The sequence below is a fragment of the Odocoileus virginianus genome, chromosome X, assembly GCF_023699985.2.
Source record: "Odocoileus virginianus isolate 20LAN1187 ecotype Illinois chromosome X, Ovbor_1.2, whole genome shotgun sequence".
NCBI classification, from domain to species: domain Eukaryota; kingdom Metazoa; phylum Chordata; class Mammalia; order Artiodactyla; family Cervidae; genus Odocoileus; species Odocoileus virginianus.
In genome coordinates, this window is record NC_069708.1 from 27,173,959 (window position 1) to 27,198,998 (window position 25,040).

General features: G+C 40.0%; 1 protein-coding gene across 1 annotated transcript; it reads left to right on the top strand.

Moving 5' to 3' along the window:
• Positions 1-15,313: 15,313 nt before the first annotated feature.
• OTUD6A (OTU deubiquitinase 6A) lies at positions 15,314-17,675 on the top strand. The gene has a single exon (XM_020882978.2). It carries the CDS (start codon positions 15,464-15,466, stop codon positions 16,310-16,312), a length of 849 nt encoding a protein of 282 aa, XP_020738637.2. The 5' UTR covers positions 15,314-15,463; the 3' UTR covers positions 16,313-17,675.
• The last annotated feature ends 7,365 nt before the right edge of the window (positions 17,676-25,040 follow it).

The window sequence follows — 25,040 nt, forward strand, 5'->3', positions numbered from 1 at the left end:
TTACTTAACAAAAACTACAGATAGTAAAGCTCAACATTTGCAAAGCTGGTTTCTCTGCACTTCAGGCCATAAAAACAAACCCACATAACAGGGCTTGACATTCAAAGGGACCTGTCATCCCTTCTGCAGCATCTTAAAAAGCAATTTTGATTGCTGCAAACAAGCAGACTCTATGTGACCGTTGCTATCATGTCATCAAAGTCCAAAAGATGCCTCTTTCATGATCAGAATAATGGTTTTCTAAAATTATCATTGCTTTGATTCATTTTAAGTCACGGTATTTAATTTCTTTGAAACATGCAAATGACAGTATGGGAGGGTGTGAAGTATTTCTATTTATTTAAAATAAGATGGGTGAAGATGGAATAGCTGTACCTTGCCCTATTCCTCTTGCTATTGCAGCTAAAATCCCTGGACGTTGTGTATAAAACAAACATAAGAAGACTCTGACAAGTGTAGAGAAAAAGGTAGGCCACCTAGTCCTTAGGATGAGAGGAAAGATGTGATTTTCCTTTTTTGCCTCATATATCCCATACTTGGAGCAGAAGAAGCCAGTAACCCAGATACGTCAACAAGTACAGACAGAAAGAGCCCCAACCAAAGCCTTCTCTCTGTAACCAAAGGACTCGGGAAAGATCAACCTAGCAAGACGGGAAATTTTTAGACACTAACCACTCTGCTCCAACCCAAACGAGAGGACAAACTGTGGCCCTGACCCCACCCCCACTAGGTTAGCAAAGGCTAAGGGGGCAGGTTACATTTCCATCATCCTGAGGCTGTAATGACATGTCCCAATACTCCCAACCCCCTCCTTGCTGGTGTGGTATCAGAGAAGGCCAGTTACAGAGAAGAGACTTTTATTTCCACAGGCCACACATGCACCACGTCAGCAGAGACAATGTGGGGACCCCACCTGGCAGTAATGAGTTGCCCCTCAACTTCTGCCCCTGACATAAGGTCAGAGAAGATTTAACCAAGAGTCAGGAATTTCACCATCACCCAATGGTAAAGAGACCAACCTCGCATCCCAAGGGTCAGAAGAGATAGTAACAAAAGAAGCAGTAACTCTGCATTCTGACCCCTCCCAGGCAGGAAGCTATCAGTGGGAACCTAGTGTGGAATAGAAACTCTCAACCCTGTCCAGTAGAAATGAGGGGTCCCCCTTTGGGATTAGTTGAGGCCAAGTGAGAAACCTAGACTTCTACCTCCACCTGGTAGTAATGGTGTAACAGCCCTCTTCCTTACTGGTGGCAGTGTCAGAGAAGGCCAGCCAAAATAGATAGTTTAAGTGAGATTCAGAGTCTCATTTATCCCAATGACATAATACCCAAATGTCCAGATTGCAAACAAATAACATTCAAGAACCAGATGATCTCAAACTGAATAAAAAAAAAGACAATAGACAGATGCCCAAACCAAGAAGATAGAGATGTTAGAATTATCTGATAAAAAACTTTAAATGGATCATTATAAAAATGTTTCAGCAAGCAACAAGTGTGCTGGAAACAACTGGGGAAAGAGGAAATCCCAGTAAAGAAAGGGAAAGAGAAAAAGAGAAAGTTTCAAAATAGAAATAGATGATATAAAGAAGAACCAAAGGAAAATTTAAGACCTAAAATACAATAACCCATACTAAAACCTCAATAGAGGGATTTCCTTAGGCTGTCCAATGGTTAAGACTCCACCTTCCAAAGCAGGGGTAAGGGTTAAGATCCCACATGTTGCAGGGTATGGGCAAAAAATTTTTAAAAATTCAATGGGTAGGCTCAATAAGGAATGGAAGGGACAGAAAAAAAAAATCATGAAGACACAACAATAACAATTACCCTACCTGAACAACAGACTGAAGAGAAAACAAACTGAAAACAAAATTAATCGTGAGAATGAGAAGATAAGTCATACACTGGCAGACTATATTTGCAAAAAACAAACCTAATGAAAAGCTGATATCCAAAATACTAAAAGAATCGCAAAACTGAATAAGAAAATGAACAGCTCAATTTAAAAAATGGGCAAAATATCTGAACAGACATCTCTCCAAAGAAGATATTCAGAGGGCAAGTAAGCATATGAAAAAATGTTCAACATTATATGTCATTAGGGAACTGCAAATTAAAATGAGATAGTACTATGCACCTATTAGAATGACCAAAATCCAAAATACTGAAAACATCCAAACTTGCCTGGATATGGAGCAACAAGAACTCTGATTCATTGCTTGTAGGAGTGCAAAATGGTATAGACATTTTGGAAGATGGTCTGATGGTTTCATAAAAAACTAAACATAGTCTTAGCATCCAATCCAGCAATCACGCTCCTTGGCATTTACCCAAATGAGTTGAAAACTTAGATCTACACACAAAAGCCTCACATGAATGGCTTTAGCAGCTTTATTCATAATGCCCCAAACTTGGAAGCCCCAAGATAACCTCAGTAGGTAATGGATAAACAAACTGCAGTACATCCAGACAATGGAATACTATTCAGTGCCAAAAATAAATGAGCTATCAAGCCATGGAAAAATATGGGGGAACTCTAAGTGCATATTGCTAAGTCAAAGAAGCCAATATGAAAAGGCTTCACACTGTAAGACTCCAATTATATGACATTCTGCAAAAAGTAAAGGATCAATATGAAGAAGCAAAAGGATCAATAGTTGCAAAGGGTTAGAGGGGAAAGAGGGCTAGAAAGGTAAAGCACAGAAGATTTTTAGGAAGGTGAAACTATTCTGTAAGATATTGTAATGGTGGATACATGTCATTATACACTTTCCCAAATGAATGGAATGTACAACACCAAAAGTGAATGCTAATATCAATCAGATTTGGGGTGATAATGATGCATCAGTTTTTCATTGATTGTAACAAAGGTACCACTCTGCTGCAGAATATTAATTGAAGAGCAGAGAGCTACCTGTGTGGGGCAGGGGTATACGGGAACACTATATAATTTTCCTTTCAATTTTGCTGTAAACCTAAAACTGCCCTAAAAAACACAGTCTATTAATTTTTAAAACTAAACAGAGATTCAGGGACCTGTGAGACAACAGCAAAGTATCTAAAGTTCCTGGCAGAGTCCCAGAAAATGAGTAGAAAAGGTATAGGGCTGAAAAAGTACTCAAAGTATGGCTGAAAACGCCTCAAATTTTGTAAGAGATATAAACCTACAGGGGCTTCTCTGTTGGCTCAGTGGTAAAGTATCTGCCTGCAATGCAGGAGCTGCAGGAGGCTGGGTTTGATCCTTGGGTCAGGAAGATCCCCTAGAGGAGGGCACGGCAACTCACTCCAGTATTTTTGCCTGGAGAATCCCATGGACAGGGGAACCTGGTGGGCTATAATCCATAGGGTCACACAGAGTTGGACATGACTAAAGTGACTTAACACATAAATCTACAGATCCAAGCAGCTGAGCAAAACCCAAATGGGATCAAACCCAAAGAAATGCACACAAGATACCTCATTGTCAAATATCAGAAAATTAAAGAGAAATAAACTCCTTCATGGATCACAACCTTGTCGTGGTGAAGCAGCTTGTGTAACTCAATGAATCTATGAGCCACCCAAGACAGATGGGTCATAATGAAGAGTTCTGACAAAATGTAGTTCACTGGAGAAGCCACTCCAGTGTTCTTGCCTAGAGAATCCCATGAAGAGTATGAAAAAGCAAAAAGTTATGACACCAGAAGATAAGCCCCCTCAGGTCAGAAGGCATCCAACATGCTACTGGGGAAGACTGGAGGGCAGTTACTAACAGCTCCAGAAAGAATGAAGCAGCTGAGCCAAAGAAGAAATGACATTAAGTTGTGGATGTATCTGGTGGTGAAAGTAAAGTCTGATGCTGTAAAGTACAATACTGCATAGGAATCTGAAATGTTGGGTCCATGAATCAAGGTAAATTGGACATGGTCAGGCAGGAGATGGCAAGACTGAACACCAATATCTTAGGAATCAGTGAACTAAAATGGATGGGAATGGGCGGATTTAATTCAGATGACCATTATATTTACTACTGTGGGCAAGAATCCTTAAGAAGAAATGGAGTAACCCTCATAGTCAACCAAAGAGTTCAAGATGCAGTACTTGGGTACAATCTCAAATACGACAGAATGATCTCAGTTTGTTTCCAAGGCAAATCATTCAACATCATAGTAATACAAGTCTATGCCCCAACCACTGATACCCAAGAAGCTGAAGTTAACTGGTTCTATGAAGACATACAACACCTTCTAGAACTAACACCAAAAAATATCCTTCTCATCATAGGGGATTTGAGTGCAAAAGTAGGAAGTCAAGAGATACCCAGAATGACAGGCAAGGTTGGCCTTGGAGTACAAAATGAAGCAGAAAAAAAAGGTTAACAGAGTTTTGTTAAGAGAACACACCGGTCATAGCAAACATTCTTTTCAACACCAGAGACAAGTGACTCTACACATGGACATCACCATGTGGCCAATATTGAAATCAGATTGATTATATTCTTTGCAGCCAAAGATGGAGAACCTCTATACAGTCAGCTAAAACAAGACCTGGAGCTGACTGTGACTCTGATCATAAGCTCCTTATTGCAAAATTCAGGCTTAAATTGAAGAAAGTAGGGAAAACCACTATGCCATTCAGGTATGACCTAAATCAAATCCCTTATGATTATACAGTGGCAGTGGTGAATAGATTCAAGGAATTAGATCTGGTAGACAGAGTGCCTAAGGAACTATGGACAGAGGTCCATAACATTGTACAGGAGGCAGTAACCAAAACCATCCCCAAGAAAAAGGACTGCAAGAAGGCAAAGAGTGATTGTTGGAGAAGGCTTTACAAATACCAAGGAAAGAAGAGAAGAGAAAGGCAAGAGAGAAAGAGAAAGATACACCCAACTGGATTCAGAGTTCCAGAGAATAGCAAGGAGAGATAAGAAGGCCTTTTTAAATGAACAATGAAAAGAAATAGAGGAAAACAATAAGATGGGAAAGACTAGAGATCTCTTCAAGAAAATTGGAGATATCAAGAGAACATTTCATGTAAGGATAGGCACGATAAAGGACAGAAATTGTAAGGATCTAACAGAAGCAGAAAAGATTAAGAAGAGGTGGCAAGAATCCACAGTAGAACTATGTTAAAAGGGTCTTAACGACCTAGATAATCAAGATGGTATGGTCACTCACCTAGAGCCAGACATGCTGGAGTGTGAAGTCAAGTAGGCCTTAGGAAGCAACAGTACAAACAAAGCTAGTGGAGGTGATAGAATTCCAGCTGAGCTATTTCAAATCCTAAAAGATGTTGCTGTGAAAGTGCTGCACTCATATGTCAGCAATTTGGAAAACTCACCAGTGGCCACAGGACTAGAAAAGGTTAGTTTTCATCCCAATATCAAGAAAGGACAATAACAAAAAATGTTCAAGCTACATACTAGCAAGGTTATGCTCAAAATCCTTCAAGCTAGGCTTCAGCAGTGTGTGAACCAAGAACTTCCAGATGTACAAGCTGGGTTTCAAAAAGGCAGAGGAATTCAGCAACACATCATAAAGCTCATACACCATGATCAAGTTGGGTTTAGTCCAGGGATGCAAGGGATGCAAATCAATCAATGTGATACACCATATTAACAAATTGAAAGATAAAAACCATATGATAATCTCAATAGAGGCAGAAAGAGCCTTTGACAAAATTCAGCACCCATTTATGATTAAAACTCTTCAAAAAATGGACATAGAAGGAACTTACTTCAACATAGTAAAGGCCATATATGATAAGCCTACAGCAAACATTCTCAATGGCGAAATACTGAAAGCATTCCCCCTAAGATCAGGAAAAAGACAATGGTGTCCACATTACCCACTGTTATTCAACATAGTTCTAGAAGTCCTAGCTACAGCAATCAGAGAAGAAAAAGAAATAAAAAGAATCCAGATTGGAAAAGAAGAAGTAAAGCTCTCACTGTTTGCAGATACATCATACATAGATGTATATATCATGACATGTACATAGAAAACCCTAAAGATAGTATCAGAAAATTACTAGAGCTAATCAGTGAATTTAGCAAAGTTGCAGAATACAAAATCAATACACATAAATCACTCGCATTTCTATATACTAACTGAAAAATCAGAGAAATTAAGGAATCAATCCTATTCACCACTGCAGCAAAAATAATTAAGTATCTAGGAATAAACTTACCTAAGGAGACAAAAGAACTGTACACAGAAAATTATAAGACACTAGTGAAAGAAATCAAAGATGACATAAGCAGATGGAGAGATATTCCATGTTCCTGGGTAGGAAGAATCAATATTATGAAAATGACTGTACTACCAAATGCAATCTACAGAGTCAATGTGATCCCTATCAAATTACCAATGGCATTTTTCAAAGAACTAGAACAAAAAATTTCACAATTCATATGGAAACACAAAAGACCCTGAATAGCCAAAGCAGTCTTGAGAAAGAAGAACGGAACTGAAGGACTCAACTTTCCTGATTTCAGGTTATACTACAAAGCTACAGTCATCAAGACAGTATGGTACTGGCACAAAAACAGAAATATAGACCAATGGAACAAGATAGAAAGCCCAGAAATAAACCCATTCACCTATGGGTACCTTATTTTTCACAAAGGAGGCAAGAACATACAATGGGGCAAAGACAGCCTCTTCAATAAATGGTGCTGGGAAAATGGGACAGCTACATGTAGAAGAATGAAATTAGAAGACTTCCCAACACCATACACAAAGATAAACTCAAAATGGACTAAAGATCTAAATGTAAGACCAGAAACTATAAACTCTTAGAGGAAAACATAAGCAGAACGCTCGAAGACATAAATCAAAGCAAGATCCTCTATGACCCACCTCTTAGAGTAATGGAAATGAAAACAAAAGTAAACAAGTGGGACCTGATTAAACTGAAAACTTTTTGCACAGCAAAGGAAACTATAAGCAAGGTGAAAAGACAGTCCTCAGAATGGGAGAAAATAATAGTAAATGAAACAACTGACAAAGGATTAATTTCCAAAATAAACAAACAGCTCATACAAGTCAATAGCAGAAAAACAAACAACCCAATCAAAAAGTGGAAAAAATACCTAAACAGACATTTCTCCAAAGAATACATACAGATGGCTAACAAACACAGGAAAAGATGCTCAACATCGCCTATTGTTGGGGAGATGCAAAACAAAACTACAATGGTAATTTCTGACCTCACACCAGTCAGAATTGCCCTCATCAAAAAGTCTACAAACAATAAATGCTGGAGAGGGTGTGGAGAAAAGGGAACACTCTTGTGCTGATGGTGGGAATGTAAATTGATGCAGCCACTATGGAAGATGGTGTGGAGATTCCTTAAAATACTAGGAATAAAAACATCATATGGGGACTTCCCTGCTGATCCAGTGGTTAACACTTTGCCTTCCAATGCAGAGGGTGCAGGTTCAATCCCTGATCGGGGAGCAAAGATCCCATATGCTCCATGGCCAAGAAATCAAGACATAAACAACATAAGCAATATTGTAACAAATTCAGTAAAGACTTAAGTTTAAAAAAAATCATATGATCCAGCAATCCCACTCATAGGCATATACTCTGAGGAAACCAAAATTGAAAAAAATCATGTATCCCATTGTTCATTGCATCACTATTTACAATAACTAGAACATGGAAGCAAACTAGATGTCCATTGACAGATGAATGGATAAAGAAGTAGTGGTTCATATACACAGTGGAATATTACTCAGCCATAAAAAGGAATGCATTTGAGTCAGTTCTAATGAGGTGGATGAACCTAGAGCCTATTATACAGAGTGAAGTGAGTCAGAAAGAGAAAGATATGTAGTATTCTAATGTACATATATGGAATCTAGAAAAATGGTACTGAAGAATTTATTTCCAGGGCAGCAGTGGAGAAACAGACACAGAGAATAGACTTATGGACATGGGGAGAGGGGAGGAGAGGGTGAGATGTATGGAAAGAGTAACATGGAAACTTACATTACCATACATAAACTAGATAGACAACAGGAATTTGCTGTATGGCTCAGGAAACTCAAACAGGTGCTCTGTATCAACCTAGAGGGGTGGGATGGGGAGGCAGATGGAAGGGAGGCTCAAAAGGGAGGGGATATATGTATACCTATGGCTGATTCATGTTGAGGTTTGACAGAAAACAACAAAAGTCTGTAAAGCAATTATCCTTCAATTAAAAAATAAATAATTTTTTTAAAAAGGCAGGGGAACCAGAGATCAAATTGTCAACATTCACTGGATCATGGAGAAGGCAAGTGAGTTCCAGAAAAACATCTACTCTGCTTCATTGGTTATTTCAAAAGCCTTTTACTGTGTGGATCACAACAAACTGTGGGAAATTCTTAGAAATGGAAGTACCAAACCACCTTACCTGTCTCCTGAGAAACCTGTATCCAGGTCAAGAAGGAACAGTTAGAACCAGAGATGGAACAGCTGACTGCTTTATAATTGGGAAAAGAGTATGACAAGGCTGTATATTGTCTCTCTGGTTATTCAACTTATATGCTTTGTACATCATGGAAAATACCAGGCTGGATGAATCACAAGCTGGAATCAAGATTGCCAGGAGAAATATCAACAACCTCAGTTATGTAGATGATACCATTCTGATGGCAGAAAGTGAAGAAGAACTAAAGAGCCTCTGGATGAAGGTGGAAGAGCAGAGTGAAAAAGCTGCTTGAAATTCAACATTCAAAAAACTAAGATCATGGCATCCTGTCCCATTACTTCATGGCAAATAGAAGGGGATAAATGAAAACGGTGACAGACTTTATTTTCTTGGGCTACAATATCACTGTGGACAGTGACTGCAGCCATGAAATTGAAAGGTGCTTGCTCCTTGAAAGGAAGGCTGTGACAAACCTAGACAGCATGTTAAAAAGTAGAAATATCACTTTGCTGACAAAGGTCCATATAATCAAAGCTATGGTTTTTCCAGTAGTCATGCACGGATGTGAGAATTGGACCATAAAGAAGGCTGAGTGCCAAAGAATTGATGCTTTTGAACTGTGGTGCCGGAGAAGACTCTTGAGCATCCCTTGGACTGTGAGGAGATCAAACCAGTCAATTCTAAAGGAAACCAACCCTGAATATTCATTGGAAGGGCTGTTGCTGAAGCTTAAGCTCCAATACTTCGAGTACCTGATGTGAAGAACATTGGAAAAGACCCTGATGCTAGGAGAGATTGAAGGCAAAAGAAGAAGGCAGCAGAAAATGAGATGGTTAGATAGCATCACCGACTCAAACTCTGGGAGATAGTTGAGGACAAAGGAGCCTGGTATGCTACCGTCCAAGGGGTCACACAGAGTCAGGTGCAACTTAGCGACTGAAAGACAACAAAGACAAATTAAAAATGTTGAAAGCAGAGAGAGAAACAACATCCTATCATCCTAACAATGATGGAAAATAATTCAAAAGACAATAAATTTATCATCAGAAACCATAAAGGTCAACAAAAAATGACATGACATTTTTCAAGTATCGAAGGAAAAGAATTGTGAATTCACCTACCTCCAGAGAAAATACCCCTAAGGAATGAATAAAGGGGAAATCAGGACATTCTCAGATGAAGGAAAACCAAGAGAATTTTTTCAAAGAGACCTACCTGAAAGAATGACTGAATGATGTTCTTTGAACTGTAAAGAAAAAGGAAGAAATTCTAGAAAATCAGGAAGAAAACATGATAAGCAAAAGTATGGTAAATAAAATGGACTCTCCTTCTCCCCTTGAGTTGTTGATTATGTTTGAAGATTGAGGCAAAAATTAGAAAACTAATATGGTTTTCAATGTACATAGAGGACACAAGACAGTTGTATTGTAAATGGGTGAGGGTAAAGGAACGACAAACCCATAGATTTTGGTAATACACACGTATGTGTGCACACAGACACACACACTATAAATGTACCTAGAGCAACCACTAAAGAAGTTATACAAAGAGATACATTCAGAAACACTATACAGGCATACCTCATTTTATTGCACTTTACAAATACAGCATTTTTTACAAACTGAAGGTCTGTGGCCACCTTGCATTCAGCAAGTATATTGGCCCCATTTTTCCAACAGCATTTGCTCACTCCATGTCTCTGTATCACATTTTGGTAATTATTACAATATTTCAAACTTTTCAATATTATTATATTTGTTATGGTGATCTGTAATCAGTAATTTTCAATATTATTATTACAGAAAGACTATAACTTGATGAAGGCTCAGACGATGGTTAGCATTTTTTACCACTGAAGTAATTTTAAAAGTAAGGTATGTACATTGTTTTTTCAGACATTATGCTATAGACTACAGTATAGTGTAAACATAACTTTTATATGCACTTAGAAACCAAAAAATTGGTGTCACTCACTTTATTGCAGTATTCACTTTATTGTGGTGATCTGGAATGAAACCTGCAATATCTATGAGATATGCCTGTAGATAAATCAAAACTGAATTCCAAAAAATGTTCGAGTAATCCAAAGGAAGAGAGAAAAAGAAAAAAAAGAAGCACAGAACAAACAGAAAACAAAAAGTTAGTGTCAGACTTAAGCCCTAACATGTCAATAATTCCCTTAAATGTAAGTGATCTACATACACCAGTTAGAAGATAGAGAGTGACAGAGTAGATTAAAAAACATGAACCAACTACATGTCATCTACAAAAAAAGTCACTTTAAATATAATGATATTGGAAAGTTGAAAGTAAAGGGATAGAAAAATATATATCATGCAAACATTAATAAAGAATGGTTACATTAATATCAAATAAAGATTTTAGATCAGATAAAATTACTGGAGACAGAGGAGGCATTACATAATGATAAAAGGGCGAATTCACCAAAAAAAAAAAAGCAATCCTAAATGTTTAAGATTTGCAACAGAGGTGCAAAATATGTGAAGCAAATCCTGATAAAACTGAAAGGAAAAATAGAAAAACTAGAATTACAATTAGAGACTTCAAAACACCTCTAAATTTAACAGAAAATCAGGAAGGATATAGAAGTCAACAATACTATCAACCAGTGGAATCTAAACAACATGTATAGAACACATCACCCAACCATAACATAAAATACATTATTTTCAAGTGCCCTTTGAACATATGTCAAGACAGAACATATTCTGGGCCATAAACAATCCCCCAAGGGTAAATCAGAGTAAGCAATGGCAACCCACTCCAGTACTCTTGCCTGGAAAATCCCATGGACGGAGGATCCTGGTGGGCTGCAGTCCATGGGGTCGCGAAGAGTCGGACACGACTGAGCGACTTCACTTTCACTTTTCACTTTCATGCATTGGAGAAGGAAATGGCAACCCACTCCAGTGTTCTCGCCTGGAGAATCCCAGGGACAGCGGAGCCTGGTGGGCTGCCGTCTATGGGGTCGCACAGAGTCAGACACGACTGAAGTGACTTAGCAGCAGCAGCAGCAACACGGTTAAATAAATAGAAATCATAAAGAATGTGTTATCTAACCACAAATGAATCAAAGTAGAAATCGTTAACAGAAAAATAACAGGAAAATCTGCAAACACTTGGAAACTAATACTTCACTACTAAATAATCTATGAACCAAACAGTCTCAAGGGAATCCCACAACATACTGAATGAGAATGAAAATACAACATATCAAAACTTGTGAGATACAGTTAAAGTAGTACTGAGAAGGAGATTTATGGCACTAAATGTATATACATTAGAAAAAGAGGAAAAGCCTGAAATGAATCATCTAAGCTCCCACCTAAAAAGAACAGTGACCTACACTCAAAGCAAGCAGAGAGAAGGAAAACTGAGAGCAGAAATAAGTGAAACTGAAAACAGAAAAGCAATAGGGGAAATCAGTAAAACTGATTCTTTCAAAAGATCAATAAAATTGACAAATATCTAGAAAGACTGACAAAGAACAAATAATGTAAGAGGGAAGACATACATTACTAACATCAGGAATAAAGCAGGGAAAAGCACTACAGATCCTATACACATCAAACCATAATAATGGAATACAAAGAAACCAACTCTACACACATAAATTTGATTACTTAGATGAAATAGACCAATGCCTCAAAAAAACACAAACTATCAAAATCCACCCAATATGAAATACATAATTTGATTAGCCTCACAACTATTAAGGAAAATAATTTTGTAATTTTAATGCTTCCCCAACAGTAATTTTTTCACTCAGATGTTTTCACTGAAGAATCCTACCAAACACTGAAAGAATTAACACTGAGGCTACATAATCTCTTCTAGAAGAACAGAAGAGGAGGGAACACTTTAAAATTCATTTTATAAAGCTAATATTACCCAAATAGCAAAACTAAACAAAACAGTACTGAACAAGAAAACTACAGGCAAATATCTCTCATGAAGGTAGGTTTTTAAATCCTTAGTAAAATATTAGCAAATAAAATTAAGCAATGTATATTAAGAATTATAAACCATGACCAAGTTGAGTTTATTCCAGGAATGCAAGACTGGTTCAGTACTTGACAATCCATCAATGTAATCCACCATGTTAACAGACTAAAGAAGAAAAATCACACAAACAGTTCAATTGATGCAGAAAAAATATTTGACAAAATTCAATGCCCATTCATATTTTTAAAAACTCTCAGAAGAATAGAAACAGAGGGTAATTTCCTCAAGTTGATAAAGATCATCTACCAAAACAAAAGCAAAAACCCTACCGCTAATAGCATACATAATGTGGAGTGATGAAATGCTTTGCCCAAGACCCAGAACAAAGCAAGTCTGCCTACATTCACCACTCTTATTCAGTATAGTGCTAGAAGTTATAATCAGTGCAACAATAAGGCAAAAGAGGAAATGAAAGGATATAGATTGAAAAAAATGAAATAAAACTGTCCCTATTCACAGTTGACATGATCCTCTACAAAGATAAGTCCAAAGGATCTATGCACCCCCCAAAAAAAAAACCACCTAGAAATAGTCAGTTGAACAAGGTCATAGAATACAAGATGAACATACTAAAGTCAACTATATTTCTACATACTAGCAGTGCACATGTGAACACCAAAATTAAAAATACAGCACCATTTACAATCACTCAAAAAATGAAATGCTTAGTGTAAATCTAACAAAATATGTGCAGGACATAAATGTTGAAAATTATAAAATATTCATTAAAAATCAATGAAATTTAAATAAATGGAGATACAAATACATACCCAGGTGTTCATAGATTCGAAAACTAAACATAGTAAAGATGCCATTTCTCCTCAAAATTATATATGGCTCTAACATGATTCCTATGAAAATCCTATCAAGATTTTTTGTAGATATAGACAATATTATTCTAAAATGTATATGCAAACACAAAGGATTTAGAATAGCTAAAACAATTTTGAAAAAGAATAAAGTTGAAGGAAAGGGTCTAACTATATTCAAGACATATTCCATAGTAATCAATACTGTATAGTGTTGGAGGAGGGATAGACACATTGATCAATGGAACAGAATAGAGAATGCAGAAATAGATGTACAAAAATATGGTTAACTGGTTTTCTACAAAGATGCAAAACCAATTCAATGGAGGAAGCATAGACTTTCCAGCAAATGATGCTGGAGCAATTGGACAATCACAGGTAAAAGAATGAACCTTGGCTTAAATCTCAAACTTTACATGAAAATAAACACAAAAGAGACCACAGATTTCAATCTAAAACCTAAAGTTGTGAAACTTTTAGTAAAAAAAAAAACAGGACAAATTATTTGGGATCTAGGGTTAGACAAAGAGTTCTTGATATCAAAACCATGACTTACGGAGGAAAAATTTGGTAAGCTGAACTTCACCAAAATTGGAAATTTTGCCTGAGAAACACCAAGAGATAAAAAGACAAGTTACAATGTGGGAGAAAATATTTGAAAGGCACATATCCAACAAAGAACAAGTATCTAAAATATAGAAAAAACTCTCAAAACTCAAGGTCAAAAAAAAACCCAAACAGTTCAGTTATAAAATGGGCAAATCAAATAACAAAGATTTAACCCAAGAGGATATGGCATAGAAGGCAAAAGGGCACATGAAAAGATGAACATGACTAGCCACCAGGGAAACACAAATTAAAACCACAGTGAGATGTCAATACACATATATCAGAATGACTAAAATTAAAAAATTAAGACAACATCAAATGCTGGTGAGGATGCAGAGAAACTGGATCCTGTATACACTGCTGGTGAGAATGCACAATGGTATAGCCGCTCTGGAAAATAGCTTCTTAAAAAGCTGAAATACACTTATAATATGACTCAGAAATTGCACTCCTGGGTATTTTCCCCAAAGAAATGAAGATTTGTGCTCAAAAAAAATATCTGTATATGGATGTTTATAGCAGGGGTTGTAACAACCCAAAGCTGAAACCGTATATACATGCCATGGAATACTACTTAGCAATAAAAAGGACTGAAGTTTTTGATACATGTAACAACTTGGACAAATGTCCACTTCTCTCATTTGTAACAAGGAGGAGGGTGTCTCAAGAGCCTTTTGGTTTGGGAATTCAAGATAACAGGTGAGCAGAGTGGGGCAAGATGGGAGTATATTTGAACAGTTTAAGGGTTTAATTTCACTTTATTTTTTAGAACTTTTAGAGATTCAGAATAATCATAAGTAAGTGGCTTGACAAATGCCAATTGTTGTGCTTCGTGGGCATCCTAAGGAGCCCATTTTGGAAGCATGAGACTGAGGAGAAGGGGAATTTAGGGTGGGTGCATTCTGTTGGCACAAGCGGAAGTCTGCTTAGCTGTAGTGAATGAGTCAATGAGAGTGGCTGTTGGTTTCTCACACCGAGATGGGACAGGGTGGATTTGAGGCCTAAACTGAAAGGACTCTGTGTTCCCAGGACCATAAGGAAATGTCTTTGTTCTGACACACAAAATTAAGTGTTCATCACTCAAGGCAACGAAAGAACTGGAGAGAGACAAATTGCCTCCAGAACACTAGGAGCAATGGGAAGTCCAGTGTCAGAGCACACTCAGCTAACAGTATTTGTCATGTGATTCTCAAGCATGACCAGTTGTCTGCCTTGTGTTCAGGCTAGGACGTGAAGTAGGCAGTTAAGAGTCTGTGAGAACTCTCCACAAGCTCAATAGTCACACACCACAGTACAAAAGCAGGACTTAAAAGCGGGAATTAGAACCCAGCTCAAAATGGAAGCACCCGTTGCTATGGGGCCTAATGCGGACGTATGAAGGGTCTCCCAACAGCCAATCCTAGTGCCAGACGTGTTCACGAGGCATAACAATGGAGAGACGTTGGCCAATGGCAGAGAGGACCGTGAATAGGGTGAGAGCAACGGGCGCTTGAGGAGAGCAGAACGCAGTGGCCAGGGGAGGTTGAAGAGCTCTAGCTAGGTTGGCGGTTGGACTGTTGATGTAAACGGTAGTAGTACTTAAGCTGCCACCAAACTTCTCGCCTGCCATTAAAGATCATGGAAGATTCACAGAGTGAACAACAGCGGATGTTACGACGCCACCAGCGTGAGAAGAAAGAGCTACAGGACCGCATTCAGCTCATGAGGAGTTCGGTCCCCAAGAGCGACAAGACGAGAAGAAAGCAGTTGCATCTCGACGTGGCCCGCCTTGAGGCCGAGATGAAGCAGAAGCACCAGCAGGAACTGGAGAAGTTCCTTGATTCTGTCACTGAAGATCTAGCCAAGATGGATCTTGAGAACCAGTCTCCACACTTCCTCAGGGCACGGAGAAAGCAAGAAAGAAGGGTTGCCCTCCTGAGAGCACGCCAGGGGAGGAGTGCGGAGGTTAACATGGAGTATCTGGCCAGCTTCCGCCAAAGCGAGGAAGAGAAGCTCGGCGCCATCCTGGAGGCCAAGCATCTGGAGATGAAGGAAATGCCGACTGATAGCCACTGCATGTATCGTGCCATCCAAGACCAGCTGGTGTTCTCCGTAACCGTGGAGAGCCTGCGGAGCCGCACTGCCGAGTACATGCGGAAGCACATCGATGATTTCTTGCCTTTCTTCAGCGACCCCGAAACCGGTGATGCCTACAGCCGCAGCCACTTCTTTCGCTACTGTGACAAGATCGTGAGCAGTGCATCGTGGGGAGGCCAACTGGAGCTGAGGGCCCTGTCACACATCCTGCAGACCCCCATCGAAGTGATCCAGGCCGACTCGCCAGCCATCGTCATTGGAGAGGAGTATACCAGGAAGCCGCTAATCCTGGTCTACGTGCACTACACCTGCAACTTCGGGGAGCACTACAACTCCGTGAAGCCGCAGGAGGCCGGCGCCACTGGGGGCGCAGCCCCTCGTCTCTTCTAGACCGGCCTTTGTCATCGCTGTGGCGGTTGCCACCGGAGCCGAAGCCGCCGCTACCGCGTCTCCTCAGTAGACTCTCTTTTCTTTTTTCCTTCGGTTTTCTTGTTTTATTTTTTTCTTCATTTTACTTAGAGCTCATCCCTCTTCTCTCTGCCCTCCACCCGCTACCTACCCACCTAGCTCTTCTATCCCCTACCATCTTCCCTGAGTTGCTTCTTAAGAGATCTGTATAGTCCTCCCTGAGGGGAGTGAGTTTGTCAAGTTTTCGCCACTTCTTGCCCTGAAGGGTCTCTTTCCCCACCCCCGTGAGAACCGGTCTTGTTACAAATAACTTTGAGGTTCAAAAAATGGCAACTTGGTTTGATGCATTCTTCACCTGGGGGGTGGGGGTGGGGCGAAAATCAGTTTAGCTCAGAATCTTCCCATTGTCCTGTGAATGTATTAATTACTTAAAGGAGCTGATGTGATCAAAATGATTTGTTTTGAGAATGAATTTTGCTTAGTTCTTTGGGAAAAAAATGTACTGTGCACTGTTATAGATGGTTGCTTTTCCCTTTACCTGGGCTACTCAGGAGATGTCTCAAGTTACAAACAAGACCTCCTCTAGTATTTTGCTTTGTTTTTTCATAAAACCTTGCGTGGTTGCAAATTAATTGTAGTTTAGATGCTTGCTGAATTCTAAATAATAGCGTTTGTTAAATTTGGAAGTTAAATGTAAGCATTAACTATAGAAAATAGATTTACCTAAACTGATAATCTAGATGAGATTTGCTCTAAGATGTGAAAGATCTCAATTTAATTTCCTTTATTAATGATAGGAAAGGATGTGACTTTATTCAAGTAGTTGATCTATTTTATTATATCTGCAATTGGTGTGAAGTAAAAAGAAACAAGCTGAGAGGTAGCTTAACTTACTGTGAGGGGTGAGATCTGAACTAGTAAGTAAGTTTCCTTTATTCTCAGACACAAGAGGGTAAAACTTTATTCAAGTAGTTGGTCTACTTTGTTCTATCGACAACCAGTTATGAAGTGTGAAAGATCGGAACTTAGTAATTTTCCTTAATTCTTAGAGATAACAAGTATTTTAAAAGATTTTAAAAATATTAAAGTAGTTGACTGTTGTTATATCTGCAACTGGTATGAAGCAAAAAAAGTGAGCAATATACTTTTGTTGATATTTGAGACATGTTGTTATCTTGAATTTGCCGAAAAAATAGTAAAAGTGAAATGATTTGCAGTACATTTAAAAATAACCTTTAGATCTTGTATTTCAGTGAGATTGCTTAAATTCATTTAAGAATTGTATGTACACATCAAATTTCTAAAATAAAATGTATAACATCAGAAAATATATGCAATGTGTTCAAAGAATAAAAGCAGTTTAAAAATACCTAGTTCTCTATTTTTGTATAGCTGGCTTAGTTCATATAGAGCTTGTATCCCAGAATCTACTTCGGCAAATGAATCCTGGAGGGTTAGGGAGTAGGAGTGAAGGGGGAGGACACAGGAAAAGGTGAGGTTTTGGGGAGGAGGAATGGGCCTGCAGTCTTGGTGGTAGCCTGCAGTGGAATGCCTTCCAGGGAAGAATTTAGGGAGTAACAAGATAGTTGAGGCTATCCTGAGTTGATGTTTCACTCAGTGAAAACATGAAATGACTTCAGTTACAGGTGTTCTCATTGCTATGCATGAAAAAGAACTCCCACTTTCCAAAACTTGCCAGTCCAGGGCTAGTTGCAGGAGCAAAAGTACCACTGCTTTTTTTCCTAAGGGGAAGGGGTCCTGTTCTCAAAATACAAATATGGAATCCTGCCAGATTGCTCACTGTGTAAATGTGTGCATCAGTTACATTTTCATATAGACAGTTGGCTGAGAAGAGGAAGTCCCCGAGAAAACTAGGTATTTGGATGCATTGTGAGAAGAGAACCTTTTATAGAGACGAGAATGCTGGCTGGGGAGAGAAGAATAGGCCAGGAAGGGAGGCATAATCTGTAGAAGGGGGCCTGGCTGGGAAAGAGGGTGAAAGCTGGGGAAGGGGTCAGTCTAGGAGGATGAATGGGATGGGGCAGGGGAAAGGGGAACAGGCAGAAGAAGGGGAGATGGCTGGTTAAGGGAACCTGGAACCAGTGTGAAGAGGGAGGCCAGGCTAGGAAGGGGATAATGGGGTGGGGCTGGTTAGGGAAGGAGGACTTGGCTGATCAAGGGAAAGAGGCTTAGTTGAGTTAGGGGGCAAAGGATAAGAAAGGAATACTTGACTAATAAAGGGGGGAAAGACTGCGACCTGGCACCTGACCAGGGAAGATCTGGCTAGGAAAGTAGGCGTAAGCTGGGGAAGAGAGTGAGGCTGGGGAAAGAGGCCTGGATGTGAGAAGGGGCCTGTCTTAGAAAAGGAGCACAGACTTGATAGGATGGCACAAACTGAGGATGGGAGGCTAGCTGGGATGGGGGGATTAGGAGGTAAAAATATCCTGGCAGGGAAAGGTGGCCTGCCTGGGGAGGGGTTCTGGCAAGGGAGTGGTGCCTGGGAGGGAGGGGACGTCTGCCTAGGGAATGAGAGGGTGGTTAGAGGTTTGAATGCTGAGATCTACATAGGTTGGGCATGCAATAATAGGCGGGTTGATGGACCTGGCTGGGAGAGGGGGCTTAGCAGGTGGGGAGGGCCTGCTAGACAGGGATTCTGCCTGAGAACAAGGGTGTGTATCCTGACAGGTCCTGGCTGAGGGAGGGCACATGGTTGAGGAAAAGAATCTAGCTGAGGGTGCAGGGGCACAGGCTAGGGATGGGGGGAAGGTCTGGCTGAGGAGAGGGAATAAGCTAGGGAAGGGGGTTGGCTGAGGAAGGGGTACAGCAGTTGAGGAAGAGGACCTTCCTGGGAAGGAGGCCAGCCTGGGAAAATGAGCTTCAGTTTGGAGAGAGGCTGTAGGTTCTGGTGTGAAGTGAGCCTGGCTGAGGGGAGGAATCCAGATGGGAAAGACTTGCCAGCTGGGGGCATGTGTGGGTGAAGGGTTCCTGGCAGGGAAAGGTCACATGTTTGGGGGAGGGACTTTACTGGTGATGGAGAGCTGAGAGAGGGGAATGCTTGCCTGGGGAAGGAGGCACTGGCTATAAAAGGCCAGTGAAGGGGAACCCCTTAGAAAAGTGGTCCAGCTGAAAAGGGAAAAGACGGGCACAGGCACCTGGCTGTCAGAAGGAGGCCCCTTCTGGGGTAGGGGTCCCATGAGGGCAAGGGGACAAAAATTTGAAAAGGGGCCTTGCCTGGGGAAGGGTAGCCTAGCTAAGGAGGCTGTCAACAGGGTCGCAGATTTGGGGAGGAGCCTGGCTGGGTGAGGGTCCTGTGAGCAGAAGGGTCCTAGATGGGGAAGAAGATGGACTGGATTGAGGCCTGTCTGGGGAAGGAAGGCTGGGACCATAGGATGATAAAGAGGCCGGGCTGCGGCACAGAGTTGCAAAACTTCCAGGTAAGTGGTTAGAGGCTGGAGAGTTGGGCACAGGATGATAAGATGGCTGGTTTAGAAAGGGGCAAATCCAAAGAAGGAGGCATAGGCTGAAGAAGAGGGTCTGGCTGAAGAAAGGGCAGGGGACATAGACTGGGAAAGGAAAACCAAGTTGGGTCAGGGAGCCTGGGTACAGGCTCAGAGAAGGGAGCAGTAACACTCTGGGGCAAGGGCCTGGGTAGGGTTGCTGCAAAAGGGGATACTGGCTGGGAATGTGACTCGGCTGGGGAGAAGATCTAGGTGGGTTTAGAGGAAGCCTGCCTAGCAGGAGAAGGAAACCAGACTGGAAAGCTAGACTTGGCCAGGGAAGCAGGCATAGGTAGCTGGGGTGGAAGGCATAAATGGACAAAGAGAGCCTGGATGAGGAGGGTCTGGCTGATTTTGAAGTACAGGCAGGTTATGGGCTTCTGATAGGGGATGAGTTATGTACTGGAGCAGGCTGCATAATGTGGGGAAATGGGACTACCTGGAGGGGGCAGTGGGGCTGGCTCCAAGGGTATGTAGACTGAGGAGCAGCATTTGGGAAGTAAGAAATGAGGAATAGGCTGGTAACAAGGACTAGGGGCCTGGTTGATATAGGGTATAATTGGTATAAGATGAAAAAGGGATTCCTGGCTTTTGAAGGAGGAAGGACTAGGGCGTGGCACCTAGCTAGGGAAGATATCTGCACATAAAGTAGGGAGGGGCTGGGTAGAAATGGGGAGGAAGGGTACACTAGCCAAGGAAGGGGGCATGGGTGGAGCAGAGGCCCTGAGTGGAAAAGAGGGCTTAGGCTGGTGAAGAGGGCACTGTCTGGATAATGTGGGCTTCGCTGGGAGTGGTGGGGGCGGGGCTTGTGCTGCCCAAGGAATTCTTTGGCAGAAGGCACCAAACAACTCAGCAGAGTCCCATTTTACAGGCTTGTCCTTAAAAAAGGAGAAATAACTATTTCTGTCTTGGGAATCCTCAAGATCTTACTGGGTCTGTCCCCAGCATCCTCCACTGGATTTGCCTTCTTCTGAAAGGACAGGGAAGAGTAAACCCAGGCCAGAGCCCACCCAGACCCAGAGCACAAAAAACAAGGGGCCTTCACTGTGGGATCTGGCAGGACAGAGGGACTTGCAGTCTGTCTTATTTTGTAACAGTGACCACAGTCACTAAGGACAGTGATTGTTCTGGGCAATTTTGTGTGCAAAAGCCATGGGGTACTGTTCCCAAAGGAATCCAATTCCAGAAGCAACTTCATTAATTTATTTACTATTCTTCATTCACTCATTATCATGTCTTTTTGCCTTAGGAGCCAAAGACAAGGACATCTAACTGGATTTGAAGCCCAGTTCATCTATCCACTTCCTATTTTTGTGACTTGGATAAGTCATTGAATCTTTCTGGGCTTCAGTTTCCTCATCAGTGACGTGAGACTGTTAATACTTGTCTTAGAGGTATCTCTTGGGAAGTTAGGTACATTAAATGAAAATACACATAAAATGTGTGATAAATGTTAGTATCATTACCTAGGGGCCTAAGACTATGACAATATCAGGTATGGTAGCAAGCACTCCTTCATTTTGTCTACAGTAACTTTTGGAGCCACTTAGCCTCTTTCCACAGGTCCCACAGTGGAAGCCAGAGCTCCTTGGTCTACAGTGTAAAAGCAAAAGCCACTGGAGCTTATCAAAGTGCCCTCTTGGGGACAGGGTGGCCCGTGTACAGGGACTCTTCAGGTCAGTCAGTATCTTCCTTCCAGGCTTTTTCTACACAAACACATAGACACACATTGTAAAAATCAAACTCGTATCGTTCTATTCAAACTACTTTTTTTTTCTTTTACTTAACAATACAATATAAGCATTTCACTTTGTCCTTAGTCTTCAATATGATGATTTTAATGCCTACATTCTAGCTTGTGAATGTGCCATGATTTATTTATTCTATTCTATTGTTGGACACTTAGATTGCTTTCAATTTCTCACTGCTATAAATATGCCATTGTAATATCCTTGTAGCTGAGTCCTTGTCTATATTTCTGATTATTTCCCTTTGATAAGATTTCTAGAAGGGATCTAGATCAAAAGGAGAGGCTTTTAATGCATACTGGTAAATTGCCCTCCAGAAACAGTGCACCAATGTACACTCTCAGGGGATGAGTGTTATTTTTCCATATAATTGTGAACACTGAAAATTATCATCTTTGCTAATTTGTTAAGTGAAAAATGTTGTATTAGTTGACCCTTTGTTGATTACTACTAAGATGGAATATTCCTCTAAGTATTTATTAGCATGTATATTTCATTCCTGACCTTTGCTTAATTTTCTATGGGTTTGTATTCTTCTTAGGGATTTTTAATAGGTCTTTCCACTTGTCATTCAGATTTTTAAAAAATAATTTTTCCTATATATTATTAACCTTTCAGTTTTACATATGCTAAAGTTTAAAATTGTAGTGGAGTCTATCTATTGATCTTTTTCTTCATGGTCTCTGTCTTGTTATCATGCTTAGAAAGGGCTTCCCCATCCCTAGGTTGAATCAACATTTTTATATACTTTCTTTCAAGTTATTTATGCTTTCTGTTTATATTTAATACTAGCATATCCACCTGGAAATTATTTGGGTGTAAGATAAAGACATAAATTGATTTTCTCCAATTACGGTAATTAAGCAGTTAGCCCAGCACCACTTATTGAATAATCCACCATTTCACCACTGATTTGAAGTGCCACCTTCCACATATATTCCATTCTTAATGAGAGGGTAGATTGCTTTTCAGTCAGTCACACAGATAGCTGCATTCCAGTGACCTCCATTTGAAACTGCCAGCTGTCCATTCATCCATTCACTTCATATTTATTGAGGAGAATGATGATAAACAATAGAGGTTGAGAGATAAAAAATCCAGTCCTAGTGCTCACCATCCAGCAGAGGTGGCAGATAGGAAAATAGAAATAAACAGAAAGTAGCATGATCAGTGCTGTGATGCAAGGAAGCACGGATGAAGGACCCTTCACCAGAGCTGAGGTGGCAGGGAGGCTTAGGAGCAGCTCACAGGGAACATAGCCAGACCAGAGGCAGGAGTGAAAAAACAAGGTGTCTCATGTTCAGTGGAGCTGGAGGATAGAGGTGAAAGGTAATGGAGCTGTGGGAAAGAGGCTGCAGGGAGAAGCTAGCATGGTCTCCCAGCTTTAATACCCATCAGTTACCCATAATATTACAAATTAAGTAAATACAAATTAAATTAGATACCATTTTTCATCAGCCAGATTAGCAAAGTCAAGTTTGATAATATGCTGTGTTCATGGGAGAATGCAGAAATGGGCATTCTCAAACACTGTTGATGATATGTAAACAGGAAGACAATTTGTCAATAGATACCAAGTTTAAAGTGTGAAAAACCACTACATATACATATAAGTATATTTCATAGATATAAATATACTGTTTCCATTGTATATGACTACAGAATATATTTTAAATGATAAGATTGGTTGCTTTTGAGGAAGGGAACCAAGTCGCTGGGGAAAAGGATGAGAGGGGGCTTTGCACTGTGTAATCTCTTAAGCAGCCAAACTGTTTTAAACTATATGAATTCATAAATAAATCTAAATAAAATGCATGTAGCTTTTGACCTAGCAGTCTATATCCAGGGATCTGGATCTATACTACAGATATACATATTATACAACAGTATGTTTCAAGGTTATTCATTACAGTGTTGTTTGTCAAAGCAAAAACCTAGATATACCCTAAATATCCTCAGTAAGGACTAGCTGAGTAAATTTTGGATCATCCATATGAATTATTCCCTCTAGGGAGAGGGAAAGAAATGGGTGAGTAGAAGGAGAAAGGTGTTGAGCTTTTAAACTATATACTTCTATATAGTTTAATTTTTTTTCTGTAAAGCTATACATCTCCTCATCTCTCCCATTAGCCCCTGGCAATCAACATTCTACTTTCTACCTCTCAAATTAACTACTCTATGTTCCTCATATAAGTGGAATCATACAGTATTTGTCCTTTTGTGACTGGCTTACTTCATATAGCATAATGTCTTCAAGGTTCATGGACATTGTAAGAGGTGTCAGAATTTCATTTTTGTAGCAGGTGTCAGAATTTCCTTTTTAAAGCTAATATTCCATTGTGGTATATACCACATTTTGTTTAAATGATATCACTGAATTTTTAAGTAGAAACTTTTACCTATGTAGCATCTAAAAAATAGAAAAAATGATTTCAAAACACTATTTCCTTTCTTCCTTTTCCTCTGGGGTAATTTAAATAGCATAGGAATAGTTTCTTGAAAGTTTGAAATAGTCCATTCACTTGTGAAACTAGGCCTGGGACTTTTTATGAATGAGACTCTTTGGCAATCAGGTACAGTCCTTGGAAGAAAAGCTATGTGATGAAAAAACAATCATAATTAATCTAAAATAAATAGGGACAAAAATTAGACAACAAAATTCAGGAGGTAAAGAATAAGTGTGAAATTTTTCTTATCTCTCAGAGGGTAAATCAGAGATACCATTTCACTTTTGAAATTGAAAAATTGAGAATTAGAGGCTTAAGCATGGTGCTTACCATCATAAAAATAACTAGTAGAAACTAAAAGCAAATTGCCTATGCTCCCATTTAGAAGATACAAAAAAAGAAGAAAAGAGAAAACCTAGCCCTTGGAGCAACATATAGAAAACAAAGGAAACAGAAATAAACAGTGGACTGCCTTTTGTCATGGGGTAGGGGAGGGTGTGGGAGGAGCCAGGTAGCTTGTGCCTTTTTTTCCTAGTGTCTTCATTTTTGTACTTTGGTTTAAATTATTTTGCCTATGGAGATACCAAGGTTGTACTGTGCATCTGTGGCCTGTTCCTAGTTTGAAAAATAAGACATTTTCTTATCTCATTTTGGTTCTTTTTTCAGTGGTATCTCCTAGGGAGATTATGCAAATACACATTTACTCAACCATCAAGTCCCAACTTCACTCTGAATAGGAAAAATGTGCCCCCTAAATATGTTTGCGTGTGCGTGTTAGTCACTCAGTTGTGTCCAACTCTTTGCAATGAGGTCTCCTGCATTGCAGGCAGAGTCTTTACCGCCTGAGCCACCAGGGAAGTATGAAATATGTTTACTGCTCCCGAATTAATCTTGCCAAAAACTGTTAACCACAGACCTAGATGATCTCTATAGGTCCTTCCAGTTCCCTCTGTGTCTGTTTTGGTCACCTCCACCTCTCTCTCTCTCTCTCTCTCTCTCACACACACACACACACACA

Bases quoted from the DNA above. Each gene is read 5' to 3' on its own strand.
- OTUD6A (XM_020882978.2), top strand. From the start codon at position 15,464: ATGGAAGATTCACAGAGTGAACAACAGCGGATGTTACGACGCCACCAG.